This window comes from Oryza brachyantha, chromosome 10, assembly GCF_000231095.2.
Source record: "Oryza brachyantha chromosome 10, ObraRS2, whole genome shotgun sequence".
In the NCBI taxonomy this organism is placed as follows: Eukaryota; Viridiplantae; Streptophyta; class Magnoliopsida; order Poales; family Poaceae; genus Oryza; species Oryza brachyantha.
The window spans coordinates 9,383,074-9,409,423 of NC_023172.2; the positions used below are offsets into that span (position 1 = coordinate 9,383,074).

Sequence of the window (26,350 nt, forward strand, 5' to 3'; positions counted from 1 at the left end):
GGTTTGAGGCGGCGGGAGGAAGAGGAAGGCGAGGGCTTTGGTTGGAATGGCCCTCTTGTATCTGGGCCTGATTGCAAATGGGCCTCCCGTCACTCGTGTGCGGGCTGAAGATGCAGGAGCCCAAGGCTATGTTTAAATGGGCCAAATTCTCTGGGGATCCAAGCGTAAAGAGGCCGGATTTCGAGAGGTCGCCATGTTTACTCTCCTGCTGGATTTCACCGATCACGCAGCTCCAACGTAGTTATCGAGGAGGTGCATGGAGGAAGAGATGTTATATAGGTGCTAGGCTAAAAATTTTAAGTACTTGTTGTTTGTTTGGGCAACTAGTGTTTAGGTTAAAAATATAATATTAGTTGGAGCATTTGGTTGACTCAGGACAGTCCCAAGGGAAGAAACCAAAACAATTGTCATAGTATAAGATATTATATATAGAAATTATTTTCTACAATAGAGTTGTCTTTAAGTAATAATCGTTTTCTCTTTCTCTCCTAACTCTATATATTTCACCAATGGTGAGTATGACACATGCCTTCTGGAAACTAGTGGTTTTCTCCCTAATGATGAATTTATGGTTCTGGTGCATTGGGTGAAGAGAAGACTTGGTTTTTTCATTAATTATGTTGTTATGTCATTATTTTGCTTATATGACAAGCTATTTAATGATGATAGAAACCACCATTAATATACCGTTGGGACTACCCTTGGATCATGTTGGAAAAAGTTAAGGAAGATACTGGTTTTCTAACATAGTGTGACTCATCTTAGTATAAGTTATATAGGTCTAAACATGAGAGCGTATTTAGCAAAGTAAAATCTTATGATGTGTCAAGACTTATATATTTTCTAAGAAAACTAGCCAAGTACCCATGCTTTGCAATAGTACATCAAATGCTTTATAAATTCTTTGAGAGGGGTAAAATTATATTCTATAGATGACTGGTAAGTTTTTTTTAGATTCTTTTTTATATACTTTGAAATAGATTTTTTTTTTGTAGCAAAGAATTTTTTATAGATTCTTTGAGAACTTGCAAGTTTGACTTGTACTATCACGCGGCTATATCTTATGGTTTGTTTTTTTCAAAAAAACAAACCAGATATCAAAAGTATATAAATTAAATTTTTATATACGTATTCTTACCGATAAGATAGGTTGAAATTAAATTATGATAAAAAATCTTAAAATTAATTCATAATTTAAGATGGAAATTTAAAATTTTATTTATAAACATAAGAAAAAAGATGAGGCCATACGTTTCTCTCTCACACCATTCTCAAGCTTAACACTCGCTATATGCTATACCCTCCGTTTCAGATTGGTTTTAGATTATAAGACTTTCTAGATTTATATGAGTACTAATGAATATAAATATAGATACATATACAAAATATCTATATTGAGACATGAATACGTAAGCTAGAAAGTTTTATAAACTGAAACGGAGGAGGGAATACTAGCTTTTACTCTCTTTGTCAAAAAAACGAATTCAAAAAATTAGAAAAAAATTAGTCACACGTAAAGTAATATTCATGATTTATCATCTAATAAAAATAAAAATATCAATCACAAAAAAAATTAAATAAAATGAAGAATCAAAAATTAAAGCTAAAAGGTGAAAAATTGGTTTATTTTGGGACGGATGGAGTAGACAACAAATTAAGCAAGGCGATCGGGATTCGGGGAACGCCCTGCCTGGGCCGACATGGCCGCCAGCCAGCGACAGCTCCGCCGCAGCGTCGCCGATGCGCCGCCCACCAGTTGACCGCCGGCCGGAAATTAAAGCTACGTACTGCTACCTGCATGCATCAATTAATGTCCGCGCTCGACCTCCGATCGCCGTCGACGAAGAAGATGCGTATGCATCGTTATTCCGCGCGGGGGTTGTAGGCCTCTCGCCGCAGCAGGGCCAGCGAACGCCGCGCCCCGGTGGATTAATTAATTAAATTAGCATCTCGATCGCTCGCAGCTGTGTACGTGGCCGTACACGTGGCGGATCTAGGTGATCGATCACCAATCTCCACGCGCGTCGAGATTACCAAATGCCAAGGCCCGAGAGAGGCAAGCACTGTGGTTTATAGCTTAAATCAGGCCATGAAATAACTAATATGGGTCGTTATTTGGATGTTTTATAGAAAAACCAAATAGTATATTTGCAATAAAAAATAATTTATAAATAAAAAAATTATATACGTATTTTTAGCGATCAAAAAACCGAGGCGGAGAATAAATTTTGGTGAAAAAAAGATCAAAATTAACTATAAATTTTAGATTAAAATTTAAATTTTGGAAGATAAGCGCATAAAGATGGGATGAATTAATTAATACTGCCAATGCAATATGGACGAAGCTTCCTTGTTTAATTTGGCAAACCCTAGATAACCTCGAGCTAGCTAGCTTCACCTGCCTGCTGATCATGAATCATCATCATCAGCAGCAACAGATGGCTATATATAGCGAAGGAACCCATGCCCTTGAACCCTCACAGATCGATATCGTAGCTAGCTAGCTAGCTCGAGTTAATTAGCCATTAGCAACAGATTGATCACTGCACTAGCTGTTGCTAATTCTGCCTAGCTAGAGCTAGCTAGCAAGCGCATATATCTATACATATATAGCTCGATCGATCTGTGTGACCGTGTCCACATAATTTTAGCTGTGTGTCGATCGATCATGAAGCAGTCTGCCGTGGCCATCGCCGTCGTCATGCTCATCGCCGCCGTGGGGTTGCGGCTGCCGGCGGAGGGGGCGGCGGCGGCGGCGACGCCGCCGGCGGGGTACACGAACCGGGAGGACGTGAGCAGCGACTTCATCAGGCAGGTGGGCAGGTTCGCGGTGACGGTGTATAAGCTCGCCAGGGGGACGGCCATGTACTACGTCAGCACGTCGCAGTGCTGGTCCACGCCCGCCGGCGGCGGCGCCGGCAACTACTGGATGGTGCTCACGGCCACCAACGGCGCCGCCGGCGGCGCCGCCGGCAGCTACGCCGCCACCGTCTGGGGCATCCCCGGGTCGGAGTCCAAGACGTGGAAGCTCCTCAGCTTCAACGCCACCTCCTGATCCATCCATCCATCCATCCATTCATCTCGGCGATTTCTTGATCGACCAATTAATATGTCAAGCAAGCATGCATGGATCTACGATTAATTAAGTAAACACAGTAATCCTTAGATTATTGCCGTAGTTCCAAATTTGATTTTTGGAGGTTTCGTTGATATAGGCCGATCGATCAGCCGTGTTTGCAGGTTATATTTTTGTGGTGTTTTTCAGTTACGTAGTGTGTTGCGGTTTTGTACCTCCAAATTGTTTAATTTCCACAAATTGGTATTTATGAATCATCAAATAAATGGGATATCAGCTTGTGTATTTAACAGCATGATGGCTACATATCAAAACATATAGAGTTTTCACTAGACTAGAAAAAAAATCAGATTTTTCATAGTGTAGTGACAACTCTAGATACGGCGCCTACAAGAGTCAGGGGTATTTTATTGAGTGTATCAGGTATGACGAGTTTAGTAATGATTAATAATTGACAATACCTTTCGTTTCTAGTAATATAGAGGTGACAGACGTGGTTGGCAAGCAGTGAGAACGTTGGGCAAAAGACCTGCCTTCGTCTCTAACCGGTGTCGGTAACTCAATGTTGTGGACACCAATTCTCTGCATGGATGAATTGTCATGATGTTTCCTTTTTAGATGAAAACCTAGTCCAGGTGTTCCCAATAGGCGTTGGCAACATCCTCAATAATGGGTCCTCCTTAGAGTCATCTAAAAAGATCATTTTCCATGTTGGGCTGGTTATAGGTTTTTTTATCAGCATTGTTAACTGAGAAGGCTAAGTTTGTCATTGGTAGTTTGGAGCTACCTGATCTTTGGCTTCAAGCTAACTTGGCAACATTGTCTTATGACGGGTCTCTTCAATCCTAGGTTATCAAGTTGAAGTGTGTCGTCTCACGGAAAACTGTGTTTGTTCTTTTTTAAAATGGTTTTTTTGTTGGCTTTCTCATTTAGTTATAAGATTTGGGATCTAGTTTCCCTTAATATATAAATTGGACCGACTCTTTTTTTCTACAATTTAAATAGTAGGAACTCAGGTCCCTTTTTGATAGATTTTCTTGAAGAAAAAAATCAAATTAGATTTTTGATTATTCGAGTAACCACCAACCTAGTGGTCAATGGTTTTTACATATTACTCCATCCATGCTAAATTTAGAATTTAAATTTATCTTAAAATACAACTATTTCCCTAATTATCTCTTCATCTTAACAAATCATAACCATCACTAGTTTAACTTTCACATACTTTCTACTCAACCAATAACAATAGTTTCTCACCTTAACCATAATCCCTCCAAGAAAATGACATAGGTGGTATGTTACCATTGATGGGGTAGTGTTTATGTATTGTGGTTTTGTGTCAACTGGTTTTATGGTTTTACGGTAGCATATGTTTGGTTGCCACCAGGAGAAAAAATGGTGCCAGCTGGTGCCTGGAGGTAACATACGAGAGTACATAGCTTTTTTGCTTGATGAATCAATTCTAAAGTTTATGATCTATTCGCTTCATGTTTAAATATATAATATTTTGATTTTTAGCCTCGAAGTTTCACCGTTCGTCTTATTAAAAAAACAGTATAAATATTTAAATATATTTACATATATTATGCTTACATTACTTAAAGGACAAAACAAGTACCGATGAGATAAATTATGCTTCCAAGAAACATTTCAAAAGAATAAATAATCAAATTTTATGTTTAAAAATGAAAGTGTCGTATATTTAATTATGGAGGGAGTATTTGGTGGGAGGCTCGAGGCTCACAAATTAAGAACGTACAACCCAGGATTAAGTTTCCTCAGCGCAAAAAAATGAATAAGACAAATAGTCAAACATGTATAAAAAGTCAACGGCGTCAAAAATTTAAGGACGGAGGAAGTAAACTATAGCAAATCTTTACTATTATAGAAAAGCGTCTGCGCGTTGCAATGGAAGAAAGCTAAAATTAATTCATATTTCAACATCGGTCGAAAGAATTATGGAGGTTATAACCATCAAATATACTCTCTCTCTCTTTTATTTGAAGCTGTTAAATTTTGGATTTGCATTTGACCGCTCGTCTTATTCAAAACTTTTTATCCAAAAATGGAAAACTATACGTCATTCTTAAAGTTTATATAGTAATAATCATAAAAAATAGTTAATAATTATATAATTTTTTAAATAAGATGAATGATCAAATATAAACCTAAAAGTAAACGACGCCAGATAAAAATAAACGGCGGGGTATACGTACAAAATCACTATCGAAAATATATTCATATGTATGTGTACATGTTAAAATAGATTGAATAATGTGGTATTAGCATCACAATAGAGAGATATATTACTAAGAGTGAATTAATAACTTAAACGAGTTTAGATCGACTCACTTCTGTGAGCAACGTGTAGCGAGAAAAAATTCAACCTGATCATGCGCTCGCGGACGACGGCGCGTAGCCCACTCAGGCGAGGCTAGCCCTGTGCTCACGCGTGGCCCACTCAGGCAAGCCGAATGAGGGCATGCAACCCACTCGGGCGATGCGGACTACGCGCATGGCCCACTCATTAGTCTTGTGCTCGCAGATGACGGACGACACTCGCAGAGGATGAATGGAAATTTTCTAGCAGAATTGTTAATTTTTTTATAATAGTAGAGAAGATATATGAATTCTTAATATAATTATGGCTACCATAATATATATTAATTGTGATCTACTCCTATCTGATTGACAAACAAATCCACCTCTATTTGGATGTTGTGTGATCTAGGTCATCAAACTGTGAAATTTTAGTAGGAATCAACGATCATTAATTGGTCCTCTAAACTACATGCAGAGTTATATATGCCACGCACGAAAATAACAAAGTCGAACAGCTTAATTAGTTCTTTTCTCGGCGAACAACTAAATTATTAGTTACCTCACCTTCCATATTCACGGCGGCATTACCTTGACCGCACCTTGATCATAGATGATATATTAGTGTACTACTACATATATATATATTGATCTATAGATAGGTGATTTGGTTTGTGGGCAAAAATGATCTGGTTGCAACGATTGATCGGACGAGGGGGTGAGGCGGTACGGCGCCGGCCCAGTGCAAAGCGAGCGAGCGTGGCCCAGCGTGGACAGAAATGATCCGGTTGCACGCGATTGAGTCATGTGCCTTGCGCTCAAGTTCAGAACAGATTCGCTTCATAACCCGATGGATAATGCAATTAACTAATTAAAATTTATATATATTAGTCCCAAACTAATGTTTTTATTTGTTATAAATTTTTTTACCAAATATATTAGACAAAATAGATTGTAAATTTTACGCTAAAATTTTGTCACCTAAATATATTCTCAAATTAAATCATTGTTATTGTAATTTTAGGATAGATTATTTTGATTGTTGTATAAAGTTGACGAACAAATGTATTTCTACGTATTAATATTTCATTTATGTATAAAGTTCATGAATGGAAATATTCTATTTATGTTTAAAGTTATGAATACCTATGCATGAAGTTTATGACAAGAAATATTTTATGTATGTCTAAGGTTTATGAATGGACATATCACTTTTTTAAAAAAATCGTATTATAAATACAATTAACAATAAAACTAGAATCACAATAGCGTATGATTCCATTTCTAGTTTTTAAAAAATAAAAACAAACCAAGCATATGCTTCTCCTGACTATGATGTGAAATTTATGCTCAATCCAGATTTCAATCCGTCGTTGCAGAATTGCACGATTTATAAGGTTTATAAGGCTTGCATGAGGAAAGGAAAAAATTCAAAAATAAAAGTTTATTAATAGTTCGAAATTGAATATTTATATCAAATAAGAATAATCAAAAGGAGTGGAACTCAGATAACTTGTTGAAAATGACACAACAGGTTTTAGTGCCTCTTTCTCTCTTCGTTGTCGAAAGACCAATCACCTTATTTAATTTATTTATGATGCTAAGCATAACTTACTATTCTCAATTATAATCATTCAAAATTACGCTTCCCAAATCAATTATATGTTAATCATAATTTACTATTTTTGACTCGGCGCACAATTTATTTTTAAAACTTATCAAAATTTATTTTAATTTGCACAACTGAAATTAACTTAATCTGGTGCAAAGTAGGGACATTTAATACTTAATTTATTCATATGTTCTATAATCCAAATTGCCATTATCTCTACTATTATAAAAATTGATAATGTTTCTGTTATTTTTTTTTGTCCGTGTCGCCTACATCACACACATTGCATGGGTCTTCGGTCAGTGCGAGTGGTCTTGCATGAGTGGATTGTGATATGTAGAACAGTGTATTCGTTTTGTAAGTGAAATTGGGAGTTCTATCATCGTCGAGATCATGTTTTATGTTTTTTAACATACACTTCTCAAATTAATCATACGTTGATCATAATTTACCATTTCTAACTTGACACGTAATTTATTTTCAGAACCTATTTTAAAATTTGTTTTTATTTATAAAATTAAAATTAACTTGACCTAGTGCAACGCAGAGTATTTTTTCTAGTATAATACAAAGGAGATACTTCACTTACTTTGCACCAAATACAATTCAATACAAAACAAATGAGCTTTTAACCTGACACTGAACAGTGAATCCTGGCATGATCGTAACCATGCAGCCACGTGGCACGAAGCCCGATCGATGGAGCTACCGGCGCTGGCCGAGAAGCTGCTCGGCCGTGCGCTGCAGCAGCTCCCACGCGTCGCGGACGTGCCTCATCTCCGTCATGGCGCCGCCGACGGCGAGCCGGATCACGAACTTGCCGTCCACCACGAAGGGCGTCATGAAAGCCCGCCCGCTCGCGTTCACCGCCGCCACCAGCTCACGGTTCACGCCGCCGTCGTCGCTAGCCTGGTCGGTCGACGGTGGCCGGAGGCGGAAGCACACGAGGGAGAATCTCCTCGGGGCCACCACCTCGAACCGCTCGTCGGCGCTCACCGCGCGCTCGAACCACTCGGCCATCGCGACGTGGCGGCGGATGTAGGCGCGCATGCCGGAGGCGCCGTACCGGCGCAGCACGAACCAGAGCTTCATGGCGCGGAACCGGCGCGAAAGCGAGATCTGCCAGTCCTTGTAGTCGACGCCGGCGGGCGGGGCCTTCGCGCCGCCGGCGGGACCGTCGACGTTCTTGAGGTACTCCGGGTAGGTGGACAGAGCGGCGGTGAGCGTGGCGGGGCTCGCCACCCAGAGGCAGCAGCAGTCCATGTTGGTGAGGAACCACTTGTGCGGGTTCATGCTCACCGAGTCGGCGAGCTCGGCGTCGTCGAGGTAGCCCTGGTACTCCGGGCAGATCGCCGCGCTTCCGGCGTAGGCGGCATCGACGTGGAGCCACATGCCGTGGCGGCGTGCCACCTCCCCGAGCTCGCGGACGGGGTCCACGGCGCCGAGCCCGGTGCTGCCCATCGTGGCGCAGAGGTACAGCGGGACCAGCCCGCGTGCCTCGTCGTCCTCGACCGCGGCACGGACGGCGTTGCCGGTCAGCGCGTAGCCCGACGCCGCCGTCGTCCGGATGACGCGGAAGTTGGCCGGTGGGATGCCGACGAGCCGCGCGCCCTTCTGGAACGTGGCGTGCGTCTGGTCGGAGGCGTACACCACCAGCCTCACGATGCCCTCGTGCCCGATCCTCCTCAGCGCGCGGTCCCGCGCGGCGGCGAGCGTGCACACCACGGCCTCGCAGGTGCTCCCCTGCAGGACGCCGCCGCCGCCGCCGGAGAAGACGAAGCGGTCGGGCAAGCCAACCAGCCGAGCCATCCAGTCCACCACGACGCCCTCCAGCTCGGTGGCCGCGGGCGACGCGACCCACACGAACGGCACGACGTTGAGCCCCACGGACAGCATCTCGCCGGCGAACCCGGCGGCGCTGGCGTTCATCGGGAAGTATGCGAAGAAGGTGGGGCTCTGCCAGTGCGTCAGCCCCGGGAGCACGTCGCGCCGCACGTCGTCCAGTATCCTCTCCATCGGCTCCCCCCACTCCGGCGCGGCGTCCGGCAGCAGCTTGCGGAGGCGGCCAGGCTCGAGGTCGGCCGCCCGGACGGGGTACTTGTCGACGTCGCGGTAGTAGCCGGCGAGGAAGTCGACGACGGCGGAGGAGTCGGCGGCGAAGGTGTCGGGGTCCAGTGGCCGTAGCGTGTCGACTGGCAAGTTACCCATGCGAATATGTTTTGTGTACTTGAGCTGGACGCTAGGGTTCGTTCTCGCGGTAGCTTTATATATATATATATAGCGATAAATTTGCTCAAACTTAATTTAATCGCCACCACTAATTATATATGAGCACCTTTGTGTTTTAGACAAGCTAGCTAGCTGTTAAAAGTTCAACTTTCAAATTTGAGATTTTTCACGTACATTTGATCATTATGTATATATGGATAAATGAGAATATATATTAATTGAAAGATCCAAATACATCATAATAATGTGAGTACACATATGCATCCTGGACTAAAAGTTTTACTAGAGTGCATATCCTGCAAAAAAAAAGGGATAAATGGGAATCTATCCTATGCACAAGAGTTTTCCATGCACACACCAATTAACAAATATTGCCAATTTATTTTAGAAAAGTTATACACACACACTCTTCTAACAATATTACGCTTATGTATAAAGGCACATTTTTAAATCATTATATTCTAACTTGTAGATATATATTTACATGTGACTTTTATATGTATGTATACAACTTGCTGATATGAAAGGATCAATCAGGTCGGTGTGACCTAGTCGGATGAGGGCCGACTAAGTTATCCTACTGTGATAAGTTGACTCTTCGAGACAGTTAAATTTGCCAACATATCTATTTGACTAGAGTTCAGAAGCTATTGTTAGTGTAACAACTATGTGATACCACATAGATATATACTTATTTGGCCAACATCTCTATTTGAGTAGAGTTCGGAAGCTATTGTTAGTGTAACAAATATAGGATACCACATAGATATCTACTTATTTTAGCAGTAGTAGTTTATACCAAGTTCTATATAGAAAAGAAAGCACATATATATAGATAAAGTTCCAAGCAAATAAGGAAATAGTGTTAGATAAGGAAACAAAAGCAGAATCCTACTAATTTCAGATACATCTGACATATATCTACCAAGTAACCAATATTTTCTCCAATTTATTGTACCTTCTTTAAGATTTACTATTTTTACCTAGAATATTTTATTCAATATTTATTTTGCGAGTTCATGTCATATTTTACATCAAGCAATATTTTCTCCAATTTAGTGTACCTTCTTTAAGGACTTGCACTCTTCAATACATGTATAAAATTTGCTCAATCATGGTGATTTTGGTGACAAATATATGATTTGAATATGCTTGATGGACCCTAATACGAGTAGCAGATGTATACATATTATCGACAACATGCTCAATATTTTCTAGAAATTATTTTTAGGAACAATAAACAACATGTTTCACAACAGCTACTGATATCATCTAGGATAGTTGTCAAAGAGTTGCCATATCAGGATGACTTTTTCACTAAAATACTATCTATCATGTTTTGTCGAGATGTTGTCTACCCTATCTACTTAGGACATTGACAACATAAGCATTCTACTCATAAACAGAGGCCTGAGAATATGCTCATGCCATCTACCATGATGACTAAGACAGATACCTCAAATGATGATGTCACCATGTGTCATCACTGTACCATCGAACAATACCTCAAAAAGGTAATCGAGCTGATCGTCCTACATAGTTGATGAGACAATGTTTACGTTATCTATTTCAACTAGTTGGAATTAGGATCGACTAGTTGCAACACTGATGAAAGATGTGCTCCACTATCAAGAGAGGGCCCAAAGCATTTCCTATTACATGTAAGAAGATGATATTGGCATAGACCTTGAATGGCGACAACACATATCATGTTGTTTCTCGAATATAGAAGGCATATATGCAAAACAAGCAATACAATCGGGAGGACATTTCTGACAAAATAATTAAACAAAACCACATCCTTTCAGTATGCTCATGAGTTCAAAAAATAAATTCCAATCCATAATTATCACATGAAAGTGTGCCTCTGACTACTAAGTCGTGTACTAATATACATGGTCAAGGTCTGATTACACAACTGACCTTCGTGAGGCTGGTCAAAAGTCTTTATAGTGTGAATAAGACGTATAAGGGAGACGACCTAAGACTATTCAAAGCCATGGAAAGTAATAGTTTATAATTATGGGCAAATTATACACAAAAATTATTAGGTGTTTCATAATTGCAATCTACATGTTTTTATTTAAATGTCTATATTAAGCCACCTAGCTTGGCTCAGGGGTTAAAATGGTTGCTAATAAGTTTATTCAAGTATTTTAAATAAAAGAAAGAATATACAAAATAAGTGGGTACTCTACTAGAATAATGGACAAAGTTTCGATTGCAAGGACAACTTGCTTGGATGATGATCAATGATGTCAATGTGGTCTAGTTGTATGAAGGCCAACTAGGGGTGGATATCGAGCCAGCTCGGCTCGGCTCAGTCTAGCTCGTTAAGATAATGAGCTGGCTTGGCTCGTCTCGACTCATTATCGTAACGAGCTAGAAAACTAGCTTGGCTTGACTCGTTGGAAAGCTCGAGCTGGTCCGTTAGGCTCGCAAGCGAATGCTCGATTCAGACAGCCGGCTGCGGTGGGAGGTGAAGTGGGCGGCGGCAGAAAGGGTTGAGAGAGTGAGAGATGAGGAGGTGGGCCGGTGGCAGAGGCGGCGCAACGACGGCAGAGGTGGGAGAGTCGGCGGCGGAGCTAGGGGCTTGGTGCTTGGGGCCTAGCCGTCGGGAGGTGGCGCGTCAGGGACGAAGGTGGGAAAGCTGAGTTAGCCGACGGCAGAGCTAGGGGCCTGGGGAGAGCTGGCCAACCAGCGGCGGGGGAGGCGGCGCATTGGCGGCGGAAAAGAGCTGGCCACCTATCACCTCTCACCTAGTCGCCTGTGAGGCCATGATACCCGTCACCAAGAGCCCGAGAGAAGTGTCGCACTATCGCGGCAGCTGCGGTGGGAGTGCCAAGTGCGGTACTAGCTACTGCCCTTGAGTCCTTCACTTTGACTAGGGTTTACTTCTCTTCCTTATTGGGTTGTGGCATATGGGCATGTGGCCTAAGGTTTATGGGCCTGTGGTCTGGACTTTGGCTCGTTAAGGCTCGCGAGCTAGCTCGAGCTGGCTCGTTATCTATAACGAGCTAAAATATCGGTTCGGCTCGTTAGAAAATTGGAATAAGTCGAGTCGAGCCAAGCTGAGCTTTCACGAGTCGAGCGAGCTAACAAGCCACAAGATTCCTGTACATCCCTAGGGCCGACTATGTTAGTTTACTCCAATAAGTTTACTCTTCGAGATAGCTGAACTAGCCGACATCTCTTTTTGAGTAGAGTTCAGGAGCTACTATCAGTGTAATAAATATGGGATATGCCATAGACATGTATTTGCTTTAGCAGGAGTACTACATACCTAGTCTAATATAAAAAGAAAGCCCATATATATGGAGTAAATGCCGAGTAGATAAGGAAGTGGTGCCAAATAAAAAAAACAAATACAAAGTCCTACTTGGTTTCTTCAAGGATTGTTTGTATAGTATCTATACTTGTTTTTCTAGTTTTACTTGGACAAGAGTGCTTCCAAGGGTAAAATATAAGGCCTCACGAGAGGGGAAGACAAGCCAACATAGTAAGGCAATACAAGTTACATTTGATCCCTTTGAGTCAAACATTGTAGAAACCCGATGACGTCTAGCCACTAACAACTATGCGTGAATTCTACACCGTATACTTACATATTAGATTAGAGTTTTTCTTCTCATATGTTGTACTAATTTAAAATCAATATAGTGGCATTATCGACTTTGGCCAACAGAAGTGTGACTATTACCTACCATCACATGGTGAAAACTGCATAAAAAATGTTGTATATTTTCCCTTGCTACGATCTCATGTACAACTTGGCATTGGCCAAACCCTATGTCCTCATATGCCATAGTCAAATCTTGTCCGTCGACAAGTATCCAATCTCCTTCCCTAATCAGTGACACCTACTGACTATGCGTGATCCGAAAAAATCTAGCATCTAAAAATTTCTTTAAAGTTGTTTTGGTTATAAAAACCATATTCATGTTTGGAGTTATCCTCATTTTGTTAATACTATAACTTTATACAGTTCTATATAGAAACACTACAATATGGATTAGGTTTTTCCGTTTTGGGTCAAAGTTGCCATTTAAAGACCATCGTTCAATCAACGTCTAAAATTAGGTTTTTTTTCGTGTTTACGTGGCTGAAAGGGAGCACAAGAGTTAATTAATTAAAGGAGCTTTGTTTAGCACAAGTGAATTAAGTGAAGAACTTGTTAATTACTCTATCTGTTTCACAATGTAAGACTTTCTAGCCTTGTCTAGATTTATATGAATGCTAATAGATCTAGACATATATATATAAATTATATACATTCATCAATTGATATATATAAATAAGGCTTTTACAATATGAAACAAAGTTAATACTACGAAATGATAGCTATGGTAGGTCAGGGACCTAGCCCCTCCTACCCACAACACGAGAAAATGATATAGAGGGACGACCGAGGCAGGGTGACAAATATATTAGTATATATATTATTATATCCGTTTTATAACGTAAGATCATGTAAATATATATATATATATATGCTAATGAATATATATATATATATTATTGATCAATTAATAGATGAATTTAGAGATAGTCACGGTATAAAACTGAGAGAGTATTATACTGTATATGCTTGGAATATGCATCAAATTAACAAAGGGGCGATCGATGTCATTTCATGGTACCTAGTCGGAGCAAATCACGTGAGATGCATGGGACATATTTAAAGAAAACAAATCCATTCTGTGTCTGAAGGAGATCAATCAATGCAATTTGATTAAATTGTAAATTGTAGTGTATTTGTGTACTATATTTTGTTTTTTTAAAAAAAAATGCAAACCAAACGAGAGAGAGAACATTGCAACATTGTGGGAGTCGAACCAAACCAAGAATCTGATCCGAAGAGAATATAAAAAATCGTACGAAGAAGCAGAAATCGTCTTTTCTATATATTTTGTGTTTATGGTATATCAACAATTCTATATATATTTGGCCATGTAAAACTTTCTAGCCTTGGCTAGATTCATATGAATGCTAATTAATCTAGACATATATATAAATTATATAAATTCATCAATTTGTAAATTTAGACAAAGCTAAAAAGTCTTACACTATAAAACTTAATTATTACGATCGAGTAATTAGCAAGGTCATGATCGATCGTTCTAGCTGTCACTATGATACGTAATTAACTTAATGGCACCCCATATGGTGGTTAGTGCTTAATTAAACTTCCTAATGGCTACAGGCTGTTGCCCATATACATAACCTACACGAGGAAAACGTGAAATATATAATAAACTTGTTTCGAGCAAGCCGCCAACACGACGAATAGTCCTTCCAGCTGGAATATAGCCCACACAAGGGTCGACTTGCCCAAAGGCATTTATTATTATCATATATATATATATATATATATATATATGAAAATTAGATTCTACTACCAGGTGTATTACTCTCTACACGTTTATGATAAAAAAAATATTTCCATAACTATTTCTGTTCCCACCCAACAACAGAAAGTATAGACACTATTAAATCTCATGTGAATGATACAAATACATGTATAGAGTTTGTATTTTCTATTAGAGAGAAGAGATAAGTATAGAAGTGTTTCTGCACCTTAGACGTGAAGGGAATAGCTACACCTGGTAGTAGGATAGAGGCATATATATATATGCACACACACCCTAGCATAGTGCCCGTGCTTCGCCACGGGATTAAAAAGAATAATTCCATATAAAATTACATTAAAGCACATATATGTTTCATGTATACATAATTTAATATATAGTCAAGTCTGATAAAAATATATACTCCATATGTATTTTAATAAATAATATTGTTAGTATTTTAGCTCGCATTTAACTATTTTTCTTATTTAAAACTTACAAAATTATTATTTATTTTATAAAATAAATTTTAATTATAACTTATATTTCATATATTTATACAAAATTTGTAATTAATTAAATCTGTGTCAAAAAGTCGCAATGAGAACTACCATACAACTAATTTGAACTACTCACTTTGTTTCACAGTCTAAAAAGCTTAGATTAATATGGATACTAATAAATCTATAAATATAAAAATTATATATATATTAATTAATTAATAAATCTAAACAATAATAGAAAGGCCTCACAACATAGAATGGAAGAAGCGGTATTTTCTTTATTAACTGCCACATGATACCGTGGACAAAATACATGTTTGGGCTTTTCTACCCTAAAATCAAAATAATATAGCTAAAATCACAATAGTAATAATAATTTATTTTTGGAATATATTTAGGTGAAATTTTTGGTTTTATAAAATTTTAAAAACAAAAGGAAAATAATAGGGACCTTTGGGGATCGAATCGAACCCAGCACCCAAACTGTTTGGCGGCGAACGGCCTATCGATTGGGCCAGAAATCTGTTACATTCACGAAGGCACGAATAGCGTAGATACATGGTTGCGAGATATTTTGACGGACACCTAAACAATGCTCACAGTTTGAGCTTTTCTACCCTATAATATCAAAATAATCTACCCTAAAATCACAATAATAATAATTTATTTTAAGAATATATTTAGGTGACAAATTTTTGGTTTTATAAAATTTTCAACAACAAAAGGGTAAATAAAAACAACCTCGCTTCGAACTGGCTAGCGCCGAAAAAGGGGGGAAAAGGAAATAAAAGAACAAGCTAGCGCCGAAAAAAAGATATAAAAACGACCTGGCTGGGGATCGAACCGAGCACCCAACGCTTGGATAGTCTTGGAGAAAGAATCCGATCAAGAGTCTGGAGGGGCGATGGTCGTCTCTGCTGTTGCTGTTGCATACCCACGCGCGCGTACCAAAACCGAGATGCAATTGACCCATGCACGGTGCTGCAGGAGTCTGGACGGGATACGACGTCGCCAAAAATAACCGCGCGTTGCTGCTACTCCTTACCCAAGGCTTTGTCACATTGGAGAAGGAAAGAATAAAGATAACGCCGCTGCCGACGTCATCATGACATATGGATGACGTCACAAACGGACGGAAAAGCTCGGTAGAATCGTTACCGCTTTTTATAATAATATATATATATCCATGTTGATGTGTTTATTTGACTGATCCACATGGCAGAATATCCCTCTTTTGCCCAGCTCTATCTTTTTTCCAAGCATTTTTTGGTACAAGAGTACAACTCAGGATGCACACGAACATACACCACAACATACGCACATACGCGTGCATCCCTATCATCCGCTTAGGATTTTGGATGCGTACGCGTGTGAGGGAATAAATCCCCGGGTAAGACAAGCGAGTTGCGATTCCAAATCAAACTCGCGTGGGCTGCTCGCACCGTTCAGCTAGCCACCCGAGCAACGCATTCTCGCCCAGCTCTGATGAGGGAAAACAAATGCTCTTCTTGTCCGTTGAGGAATCATTCAATTAAGACTTAAACGAGCCCCAAATGAAACGTATTTTTCTCGTCGTCTCCAAAGCTATATATTCTCGCGAAAACTCTAGACATTGAATCAAATTAACCTTAATAAATAGGGTCCATCTCCGGTATATTCTACTATTAGTAAAATTTAATCGACACCGTTAATTTATTTTTATCGAATGACTGTGATTAAATTATACTAAATAATATTAGGTGTAGTACAAATTTAAACGTGTAATATCGTCCTTTTTATTGTGATCTTTATGACAAAATAAAATTATAAAATATTACTAATCAATTAATTAACAAAGTATAAAATTATCTATTTTAATCGATGACTGAGATTAATTCTAATGGTAGTATAACACTAACAGTAAAATATCCCAAAGAAAGACTCATACATAATAATTTGTACTCCAAATTAACCTTATACACATACATTACAAAAACTCATGGGGAAAACACATGGCGAGCGATCATCGATCGAGCGCGAAGTATATACGGCCGGAGACGAAGAAGACGACCGAGAGATGCACCGTGAATCGACGAAAGCTATGTACAGAGTGGCTTATAGCCAATTAATTGATGCACGCCCTGTCCGGTTGCACGCGACGACGGGGCGAGATCGATCAGGAGGACCCCAGCCATTTCGTCGCAGCCAGGCCAGCCATATATGCAGCCGGCCGGTGCACCATACATACAGAGAGAGAGAGAGAGATGGGGCCGGCCGGCGAACAACGACGGTCGGCGACGGCGAGGTGCGCCATATATGAGAAGACGACGAGGACGAAGGCGAGCCAATCCGGCTTCTCTGCCTTTGTTTAGAAAAGACACAAAAATGCACGGTGAAATTAATGAGTCTTTTCCGTATTGTGCAGTTAAACACTGTTGATACAGTAGAAAATAGGAAAAAAATATTGTAGCATATTCGCTGTTCATTGGTCTCACGGGCATTGGTTGCGAATCGAACGGCGGAAAATACTCCGAAAGTCGCAGTACTGCTATCTTTAACTTTTGTGTATTTGAATATTCTTATATTGATTGTGAAAGAGCAAAGGATTAAGATATAAGTAGAGGAGCCCCCACCTCAATAGCTAGCTTTTGGGGTGGGAAAGATCATTTACCATCGTACATTGTGCACAACATTAGAGAATCTCATTTGAAGTCGAGTGTGGCAGGTGATCTCATGCATGTGCCTAGGGGCAGAGACAGGAGTAGGGCAGCTAGGGCTGCAGCCCTACTCCTAATCCTAAATATGCATTGAAATTCAATTTTGAAACTTCAAAAACTAGAAAATAAAAGTAAAATTATATAAATTTAACTATTTGAACCCTATGTTTAAAAAAATTCTGGCTTCGTCACTGATGTGCCAGGACACTGATGTGCCATGACAACGAAGAAGACCCCCAACTGCCAAGCGAATTGAAAGACGAGGGACCGTCGACGGGGACAAAGGTGATCTTGACGTACGTCGTAGCTAGCTAGCTAGGGGTACTACCATGGGAAGAGGTGTTCTACAATGGTGGTATAATGATGGTGTTTAGTTGCCAAAATTTTTTAGCAAAAACATCACATCGAACGTTTGGCCGGATGTCGGAAGGGGTTATCGGGCACAAATGAAAAAACGAATTTCACGGCTAGCCTAGAAACCGCGAGACGAATCTTTTGAGCCTAATTAATCTGTCATTAGTACATGTTGGTTACTGTAGCACTTATGGCTAATCATGGACTAATTAGACTCAAAAGATTCGTCTCAACATTTTTTCCATAACTGTGTAATTAGTTTTTTGTTTCATCTATATTTAATACTTTATTTAGATGTCAAAAATTCGATGTGATGTTTTTGGAAAAAAAATTGGAACTAAACAAAGCCAATATATATGATGCCAACCACGACGACGACGACGATCGCCGGAGTCGAGGAAGATAAATGTGTGAGTGATAGGTCGATTGAGAGGTCGAGAGGAATTAGGAATAGCATATATATCAGATATCCCGAGGAGACAAGGATATGAGCGAATGGGTGATGCTCCTGTCTCTAACTTCGGGCCATGCATATATTGCCTGGTTTTCAACAATTTAGTTCTCTATATACTCCCTCTATCTTTTTTTTTACATCATTGAATTTGGAATCTATGTTTTATCGTCTCATTCAAAAAATATATAATTATTAATTATTCTACTACGATTTAATTTTTATAATAACTTATGATTTTACATATTTTGAATAAAATAAACGGTTAAATATAGTTTTAAAAGTCAATAACATCAAATTAAAAAGAGGAGTATATATGAGTATTTATAAATAACACGCCTAACGAAAGTAACATGGTAATAGATTCCTCGCAAAAGAAAACACAATGACACATCGGATGGCATACATATGGTTTTAACTGACATTTCACACATTATCTTTTCTACGGACATTTCTTACCTTATCTTTCCGTTTCTGCTTACGCTTATAAGTCATTATGTAAATTTTCAATAATTTTAGAATTCTTTTTATCAAAGTTTATTTTTCAGTCTTAAATTTATTTTGCTAAAAATAAATGTTGCACCTCCGAAAATATCCTTCATGGCAGCATATATACGTTGAGTGAATCCCGTCGCATCGTACGTCGTGTTATGCACATATGTACGGCTCAAAATGTTATGCTAGTTCATCATTTATAGTTATTTTGGAAGAAAATGCTCATTCGTTATAGTGTTCTATTTGTACAAAGTATTTTGAAAAGAAATCCTATCACGCTCCCCTCTCGGCAGCTCTGTCGTCGTAAACTTTAACAAACAATTTATTCGGTCATCTAGCTAGTTCAGTAAAATGGGAATCTCTATTAAATTAAAAGTATTTGCAGTAGATCTTGCGTGTTATTTTAAAATGGGTGATATGGAGTATTCATTCCATCTCATATTATAAGGATTATTTTAAGGTATACGGTATGTATTTTACACCCTCCATTATCCATTGACCAAAATCTAGTGTTACTCTATCTCATGGGTGGTAAAACATCATTTATTATAATTTAAATGCTATTGATGGTAATTGTTTTAGACTCATAAGGAATGCAGGGATGTTTCGTTAATTGGATATTCAAGTTCATAATTCTATTAAATAAAAATAAATGTACCCATTTTGAATTAAAATTTCAATATATTTCAATAGTATAAATTTTAAATATATTTAATTTTAAAGATTATTATATTATTTTTTAAAAAAATTAGTACTAGTGTGTGTAAAAGTTAATTTCAAATCCTCAAATTTACATATACGTACATCTTCAATTGGAACAATTTAAAATGTGATTCTTTAACAAAATGATTAAAATATTTTGAAATTCAAACAAATTTTATTTTTCTCACGTATATTTTTTGGATTTAAAACCACCATTTATTTGCTTTATAAAGTTCAATAATTGTTGCACATTCCGCATGGGTTAAATTTGGAAAGAATGATTATGGATATTAATACTTTCCATGGATATTATGTTTCATTAATTAGGACGTAAAAATAAATAAAATAAATTAATGGTCATGTTAGTTCTTACCTCCAGGGAGGTAAGATGGAGTACTCTAGAAGAGCTCATATTATAAATAACTTTACACCAACTATATATCAAGCATATTTAAGTTTTATAAAGTTCATGAAAAAAATAACATCTATAATATATTTTACGGTATATTTATTTTATATTAAATAGATTGTTATATTTTAAAACTTGATTCAATTTAAATGGCTTTTGCCTAAAACAAAATTAAAAGTGACTTATATAATATGACGTGAAATAGAGCGAGCATACAGTACTGCTACCAGCTAGATGACATAATAATGCTCGCGTCTACCTAATGGTCTCGCCAAAAAAAAATAAAGAATGAGAGAATGCGACATGTGCTTAGGATTCCAATTAAAAATGTATGCTACTTAGTACTCTCTATATATATATATCACACAAACATTAACACGTCATTTTTTTTCTCTTACGCTTGTATGACAAAATTTAAATTCTTTAACTTTAAATTTGGAGTTGACTTAGTGGTTCTTTTATAATAGTTTATTTTTTAGCATTTGCTTTTATCTCGCTAAAAAATATATATAAAATTTTTATTAATAAATTATTTTTTATTTATAAATATAATCATCAATTGTCGGCAGCGACAATCAGTACCATAATGTGATGGATTCGGCCATCTATACATCCTTTTTTAATATATCTATACGTGGAATCTCTGTACATGTGTGTGTACTTCTTGGTTAATTAATGACATACTTAAGAATTGATAATCCGTAGCCTCCTACAGTAGCCTACAGATGAGCAACGTCTTCGCTTCAAAATATAAACATTTGTAGCGCAGACTAAGGAGATATCAAATATTTATTAATTAGTTACTTCAGTGGTCAATTTTTAAATTTTAAATTGACAAGATTCTCTTTCTAAATATATTAGATTGACTCTAGAATCATTGCGATGATCGAAATTATAAAACCAGTAAAAAACATTTATATTATAATACCATAAATTCTATAAATACTTTTAAGAGCGGAGCGAGTAGAAACGAAGACCTTGCGTGGACATGTGATTAGCTTTCGTCAGAATGCATGCATGAGTTAATTAATCGGTAACTAATATGCTAGCTTGGCTTTGTCTGTCTTGCGATCTGATCTACATGTGTTTGGGAAATTGAAATTAAGGAGATTTCAGATAAGTTTAATTTCTAGCTATAACATATTTCTAAAATTATATAATGATCTAAATATATTTTGTACTTACGCACCAAGAAAATCACCTGTGATCTTTCTGCCTCCATTTTTCTCGAGGATTTCAGACATGAGCTCGGATCCAGTACTGTTCCCATCGTTCAAAAGAAAGAGAGAGCGACATGTGAGGCTCCACGTTATATACGCCCCCTCGTCTTTTGTAGAGGTGGCAATTTCCCCGGGGAAGGGACCCGCCTCTATGGGAACGAGGATAGGGCTAGTTTTGTATCCGTGAGGAGTCGGGGCTGAGGCCCCGGTTCCGAACGGGGGTAGGGGTGGGGAAACGGGGCTGAGGCCCTGGTTCTGAACGGAGGTAGGGGTGGGGAAAGCATATTACCCGTGGGGCACCGGGGAGGTAAATTAGACTTAGGGGAGTAAATACTAAGGAGCCTAGGCCATTTCACTCCTTATATATAATAAATAAAAAAAAGCTGAAACTCTAACCCTTTTTTCCTCACCCCCTCACGGTCTCTACCTCTCTCTGGTCTCACCCTTCACTGCGTGCGGCAGTAGGCATTAGGGGGTGCCTTGCCAACAGGCGGTGGCGGAGGTGCTGGACTATGGGGAGCTGGGGAGGAGGGTCAGGCGGTGCCGCGGCGGGTGGGCGGCGTGCCGGCATGCGCGGGGGGGGGGGGGGGGGGGGGGGGGTGGGGGAGGCGACGGCGGTGCTGGTCACGTGACAAGCTGGCGACGACGTAGCAAGGCGGCGACGACGCGGCAGGGGCTAGATCCGGCGACGGCGCGGGGCCGCGGGGCGACAGCGCAGGCGCAGCAGGCCGGTGGCTGTGCAACAGGGTGGCAATGGCGCGGCGAGAAGGGACCCGGTGTCTCAAATCGGGGCCCCGGTCAGGGATCGGGTCCCCGACGGGGTCGGGGCCAGGGCAATTTAGCCCCAAAATGCAAATCGGGGCCAGGTTCGGGTAGCAAAGTCAGGGCCAGGGCCGGGGCCGTTCCAGGCAAACCCACCCCCATCCCGCCCCGTTGCCACCCCTAGTCTTTTGGCTCATACTTATAAGCTAAAATTTGAATTTATTTTAAATTTAGAATTAATTTTGGCATATTTTCACTGAATTTTATTTTTCGGTATTGACTTTTAGATCGCTAGGAATATGCATATAAATTTTTTATTTATAAATTATTTTTTCGTTTACAAACACATCGTTTGGTTTTTTCCGTGCAATCACCTCGGACGCCTTGAAAAATTGTTACTCTACTCTATGAATTAACCTCTAGTATCAGTGGATTTGCCCGTGGAACTGCAATGAATTGAACATGTTACCAATAACATATAAGCAAGTGGACATTGTCCTCAAAATTTCTTGCTACCTCCTTTCACATTTACTAGGAGGGATCAGACCGATGTACTATGATGACTCGTCATCAAGCTGACAATAATCATTCATAGACTACTAGCTGCCATTAATCTATGATTAATTAATTTGGGGCAATGATAGGGCTACTAATAAAACCACTGCAGTGGCAGGTAAATCCCCGATTTTCTCGGGTTGTTAAAAACCAATTGAATAAAGACATAATTGTGAAAAATATAGTCTCTTTGGTAAAGCTAAGGATCAACATGCCACATATCTCAATTAATCTCTCCTTGAAAACCAGGCCCAAAACCGTAAACTCAATTCCCATTTCAAATCTTAGAATACGAATTTTGTAGTTCAAAATTCCTCCGAAAACACTCCCAAATCTTCTCCAAAATTCTTTCAAGTGCTCCTCCATAAATTCCCCAAATTTCAAATTTCAAACCCTGAGTTAAAATTCCAAATTCAGGCTTTGTTTAGTTCCCAAAAATTTTCCCAAAAACATCACATCGAATCTCTGAACGCTTAAATGGAGCATTAAATATAGATGAAAATAAAAACTAATCGCACAGTTATGGGGGAAGTCATTTGACGAATTTTAAGCCTAATTAGTCTATGATTAGCCATAAGTGCTACAGTAACCCACATGATAGATTAATTAGGCTCAAAAGATTCGTCTCGCGTTTTCCAGACGAGCTGTGAAATTCTTTTTTTTTCATTGTCCAAAAACACCTTTGTACGTCTGATCAAACGTTCGACGTGATCCTTTTGCTAAAAGTTTTTAGCAACTAAACAATGCCTCAAATTACAATTCTCCAAATCCAGCCTACCTCCCTCAGTCCCTCTCCTTCATTTCTCTCTCTTCCCCTCCATTTCTCTTCTTCTAGCCCAACCCATTTCATCTCCATCTCTTTCTTAAGTCGTAACTCATAATTATTTTTTGAGAGGGATGATCTTGTTATAATTTGTGCTAAATAATTTCTAGATATCTGGACGTACCAACGTTTTTATATAAAAAAAATATAATACCTTAAGTACATTCATTCTTAATGAAGATAAGAAAGCTCCAACAACAGAATATATCAAAACATGCATCTTCCATACCTGAATATAATCTTGCATACATGGGCGGCATATGCTACCTGCCACTGAATATAATTCATAGCTAGAAAAGTTATCCGTGTGTTGCATCGAAAAATCGATTTTAATGGTAAATTATAAAAGTTTTCATTCCTTTTACCGGAATGAAGGGTCGACCGAATTAAACAAATCGTGTAAGGAGATGGGTGCCGCCGCCACTACCATGGGTAATTAAGCCACCTCCTTCCCGAGTTATTAATAAAAATAAAGATAAAAATATGAATAAAATAATAAATATAAAAATATGAATATACTATGTCTGAATTTTAATTAATGGGCTCATGCTCACGCTGGCTGTTAATTAATCATAATACAATTAAGCTAACTAACTAATCACGTCGATCGACGTCATCGTCGTCCTGCTGGTGACCGGGCGGTATATATATATCACAAGAGCTAGGGCTCCGTACGTGCTCGCTCCCCTCGCCCGAGCCATGTGCCCTAACCGCCCAAGTCCGAGATCCCGCGCCGGCCGCCGCCCGGTCAGCCGCGGCCGCCAGCGCACACGGTTTCATTTCTAGGTTTCCTGTGGATCATCGTATCTATGGGTCGGGTATACAAGAACTAAATTAGGCCGCATTCTTTTCGTCGTTAATATAGGTTTTCTCGTTTTCATACACGTTTTTTAAACTGTTTTAAATAATATTTTTGTTTTGAAAAATTTCTGTTTTACAATTTTTTATCAATTTAAATATTAAGTTTGCTATAGTTAATAATTAATTAATGAAGTGACAATTTATTGTCTGACTAAAAGCTCATGCTAGTTTATCGGATTCTGATTTCCTACAATCTGTTCGAATTGTACGATTTTTTGGAAATAAGACTAGCATAACTTTTGTATTACCAGTTTCGTTGTGCTTTAATATATTTCTTCTAGTCATCCGTATCAGATGAATGCACAACTTTCTCTATTGCTATACAGCATCAACACTCTGGATGTCCGATGGGCTATTCTCAGTAATCTTCCAATCTGGAATCCTGGATGAAATCTTTTGGAGGATACATGGGTTCATTAATTCCCATCAGACTAGAAATAAATTAATTAAAGTAAGCAAGTTTTATAGCGAGAGAAAATAAGAATTAAAGCTACTCCAGATTACGAAAGATAGAACAGTGGTTGACAACAAACTAAAAGAAGGTTGGCATGTACTCAGATAGTTAGATAAGTCAACTGTAGTGGTCGTACCATATTTATGCATTAGGACTTATGACATCCATTCTATATATATCAACTTTGTTGCTATCTACTGCCTCTGTTTCATATTGTAAGACTTTCTAGCTTTATCTAAATTCATCAATTGATGAATGTATATAATTTATATATATGTCTAAATTCATTAGAATCTATATCTATATGAATTTAAACAAGACTAGAAAGTCTTACATCGTGAAACAGAGAAAGTAGCAATTATATATGCACATCAAGTAAGTGGTAGGCATCAAACCAAAAAAGAAGGTTGGCATGTACTCCGTATGCTTTTTTTTATTTGACATAATTGATTTTTTTCATCTACGTTTAACCATTTGTCTTATTTAAAAGTTTATATAATTATTAATTATTTTGCAATGATTTGATTTATTTATAAAGGAACTTTAAGAATGAGTTATAATTTTGTATAGTTGTACAAAAATTTCAAACAAGACAACATATACAAAAGGTGTTAAATAAAAAATCAGAGGAAGTACTCAGATGGTCAGATCAGACACTTGTGGTGGTGGTACCATAACATAACGTAAGTATGATTTTTTTTATCTCTACTATATTATATTTCAAGTATAGGCAATTAACTACTTCTAATCCTTGTTCTATTATATAATGTCCATTAGAAATATTCATTGTAGTTATTCAAATTTATGATGTAATTATACTGTAAGTTTTGGAATTTACAACATAACTAGAAAACAAACGCAAGTCAATTTCAGGTCCTGTTTGGATCCTTTAATCCTATGACTAAAACTTTAGTCATAGGACTAAAAGATGACTAAAGTTTAGTCCCTATTTTAGTATGTATTGTTTGGTTCAAAGGACTGAAGGACGATTAATGAGCAGTTAGTTAAAGTATAGACTTTTCAGCACGTTCTTCTCTCTTCCAGGTGGTTGGGTGGGTTTGGCTGGCTTTTAGTCCCTTTAGTCCCAAATAAGCACCTCATTTAGGAACTTGTTTAGCCCCTCAAATAGAGACTTTTTAGTCCCACCTATTTGGGATTTTATGGACTAAAATTTATGTATACATCGCAACATATTGTTTTATATACACGTTCATATTTATTAACATCTATCAATTTAGATAATATCAGAAAGTTTTATCCTATGACACAGGGCGGTAGTATAATATAGAACGGAGGGAGTAGGGCCGACTTGGCATGGGCCAACTATACGGGCCTCCCAGCCGCTAATCTGTTTCTTCCGCCCAATCTCTGCGTGGGCCGTGCATTGGGCCTCCAAGCCGTCGACGACCTCATGCTGAGCCCATCAGAGCCCTAAAAGCTAGACGGGTCGCCGCATCTCATCCAAACCGCCGATTCCCATT

General features: G+C 38.7%; 1 protein-coding gene across 1 annotated transcript; it reads right to left on the reverse strand.

The window, feature by feature from the left end:
* Positions 1 to 7,712: 7,712 nt before the first annotated feature.
* On the reverse strand, positions 7,713 to 9,215 carry LOC102709875 (tyrosine decarboxylase 1-like). The gene has a single exon (XM_006661690.2). It carries the CDS (start codon positions 9,213 to 9,215, stop codon positions 7,713 to 7,715), a length of 1,503 nt encoding a protein of 500 aa, XP_006661753.2.
* Positions 9,216 to 26,350: the final 17,135 nt, after the last annotated feature.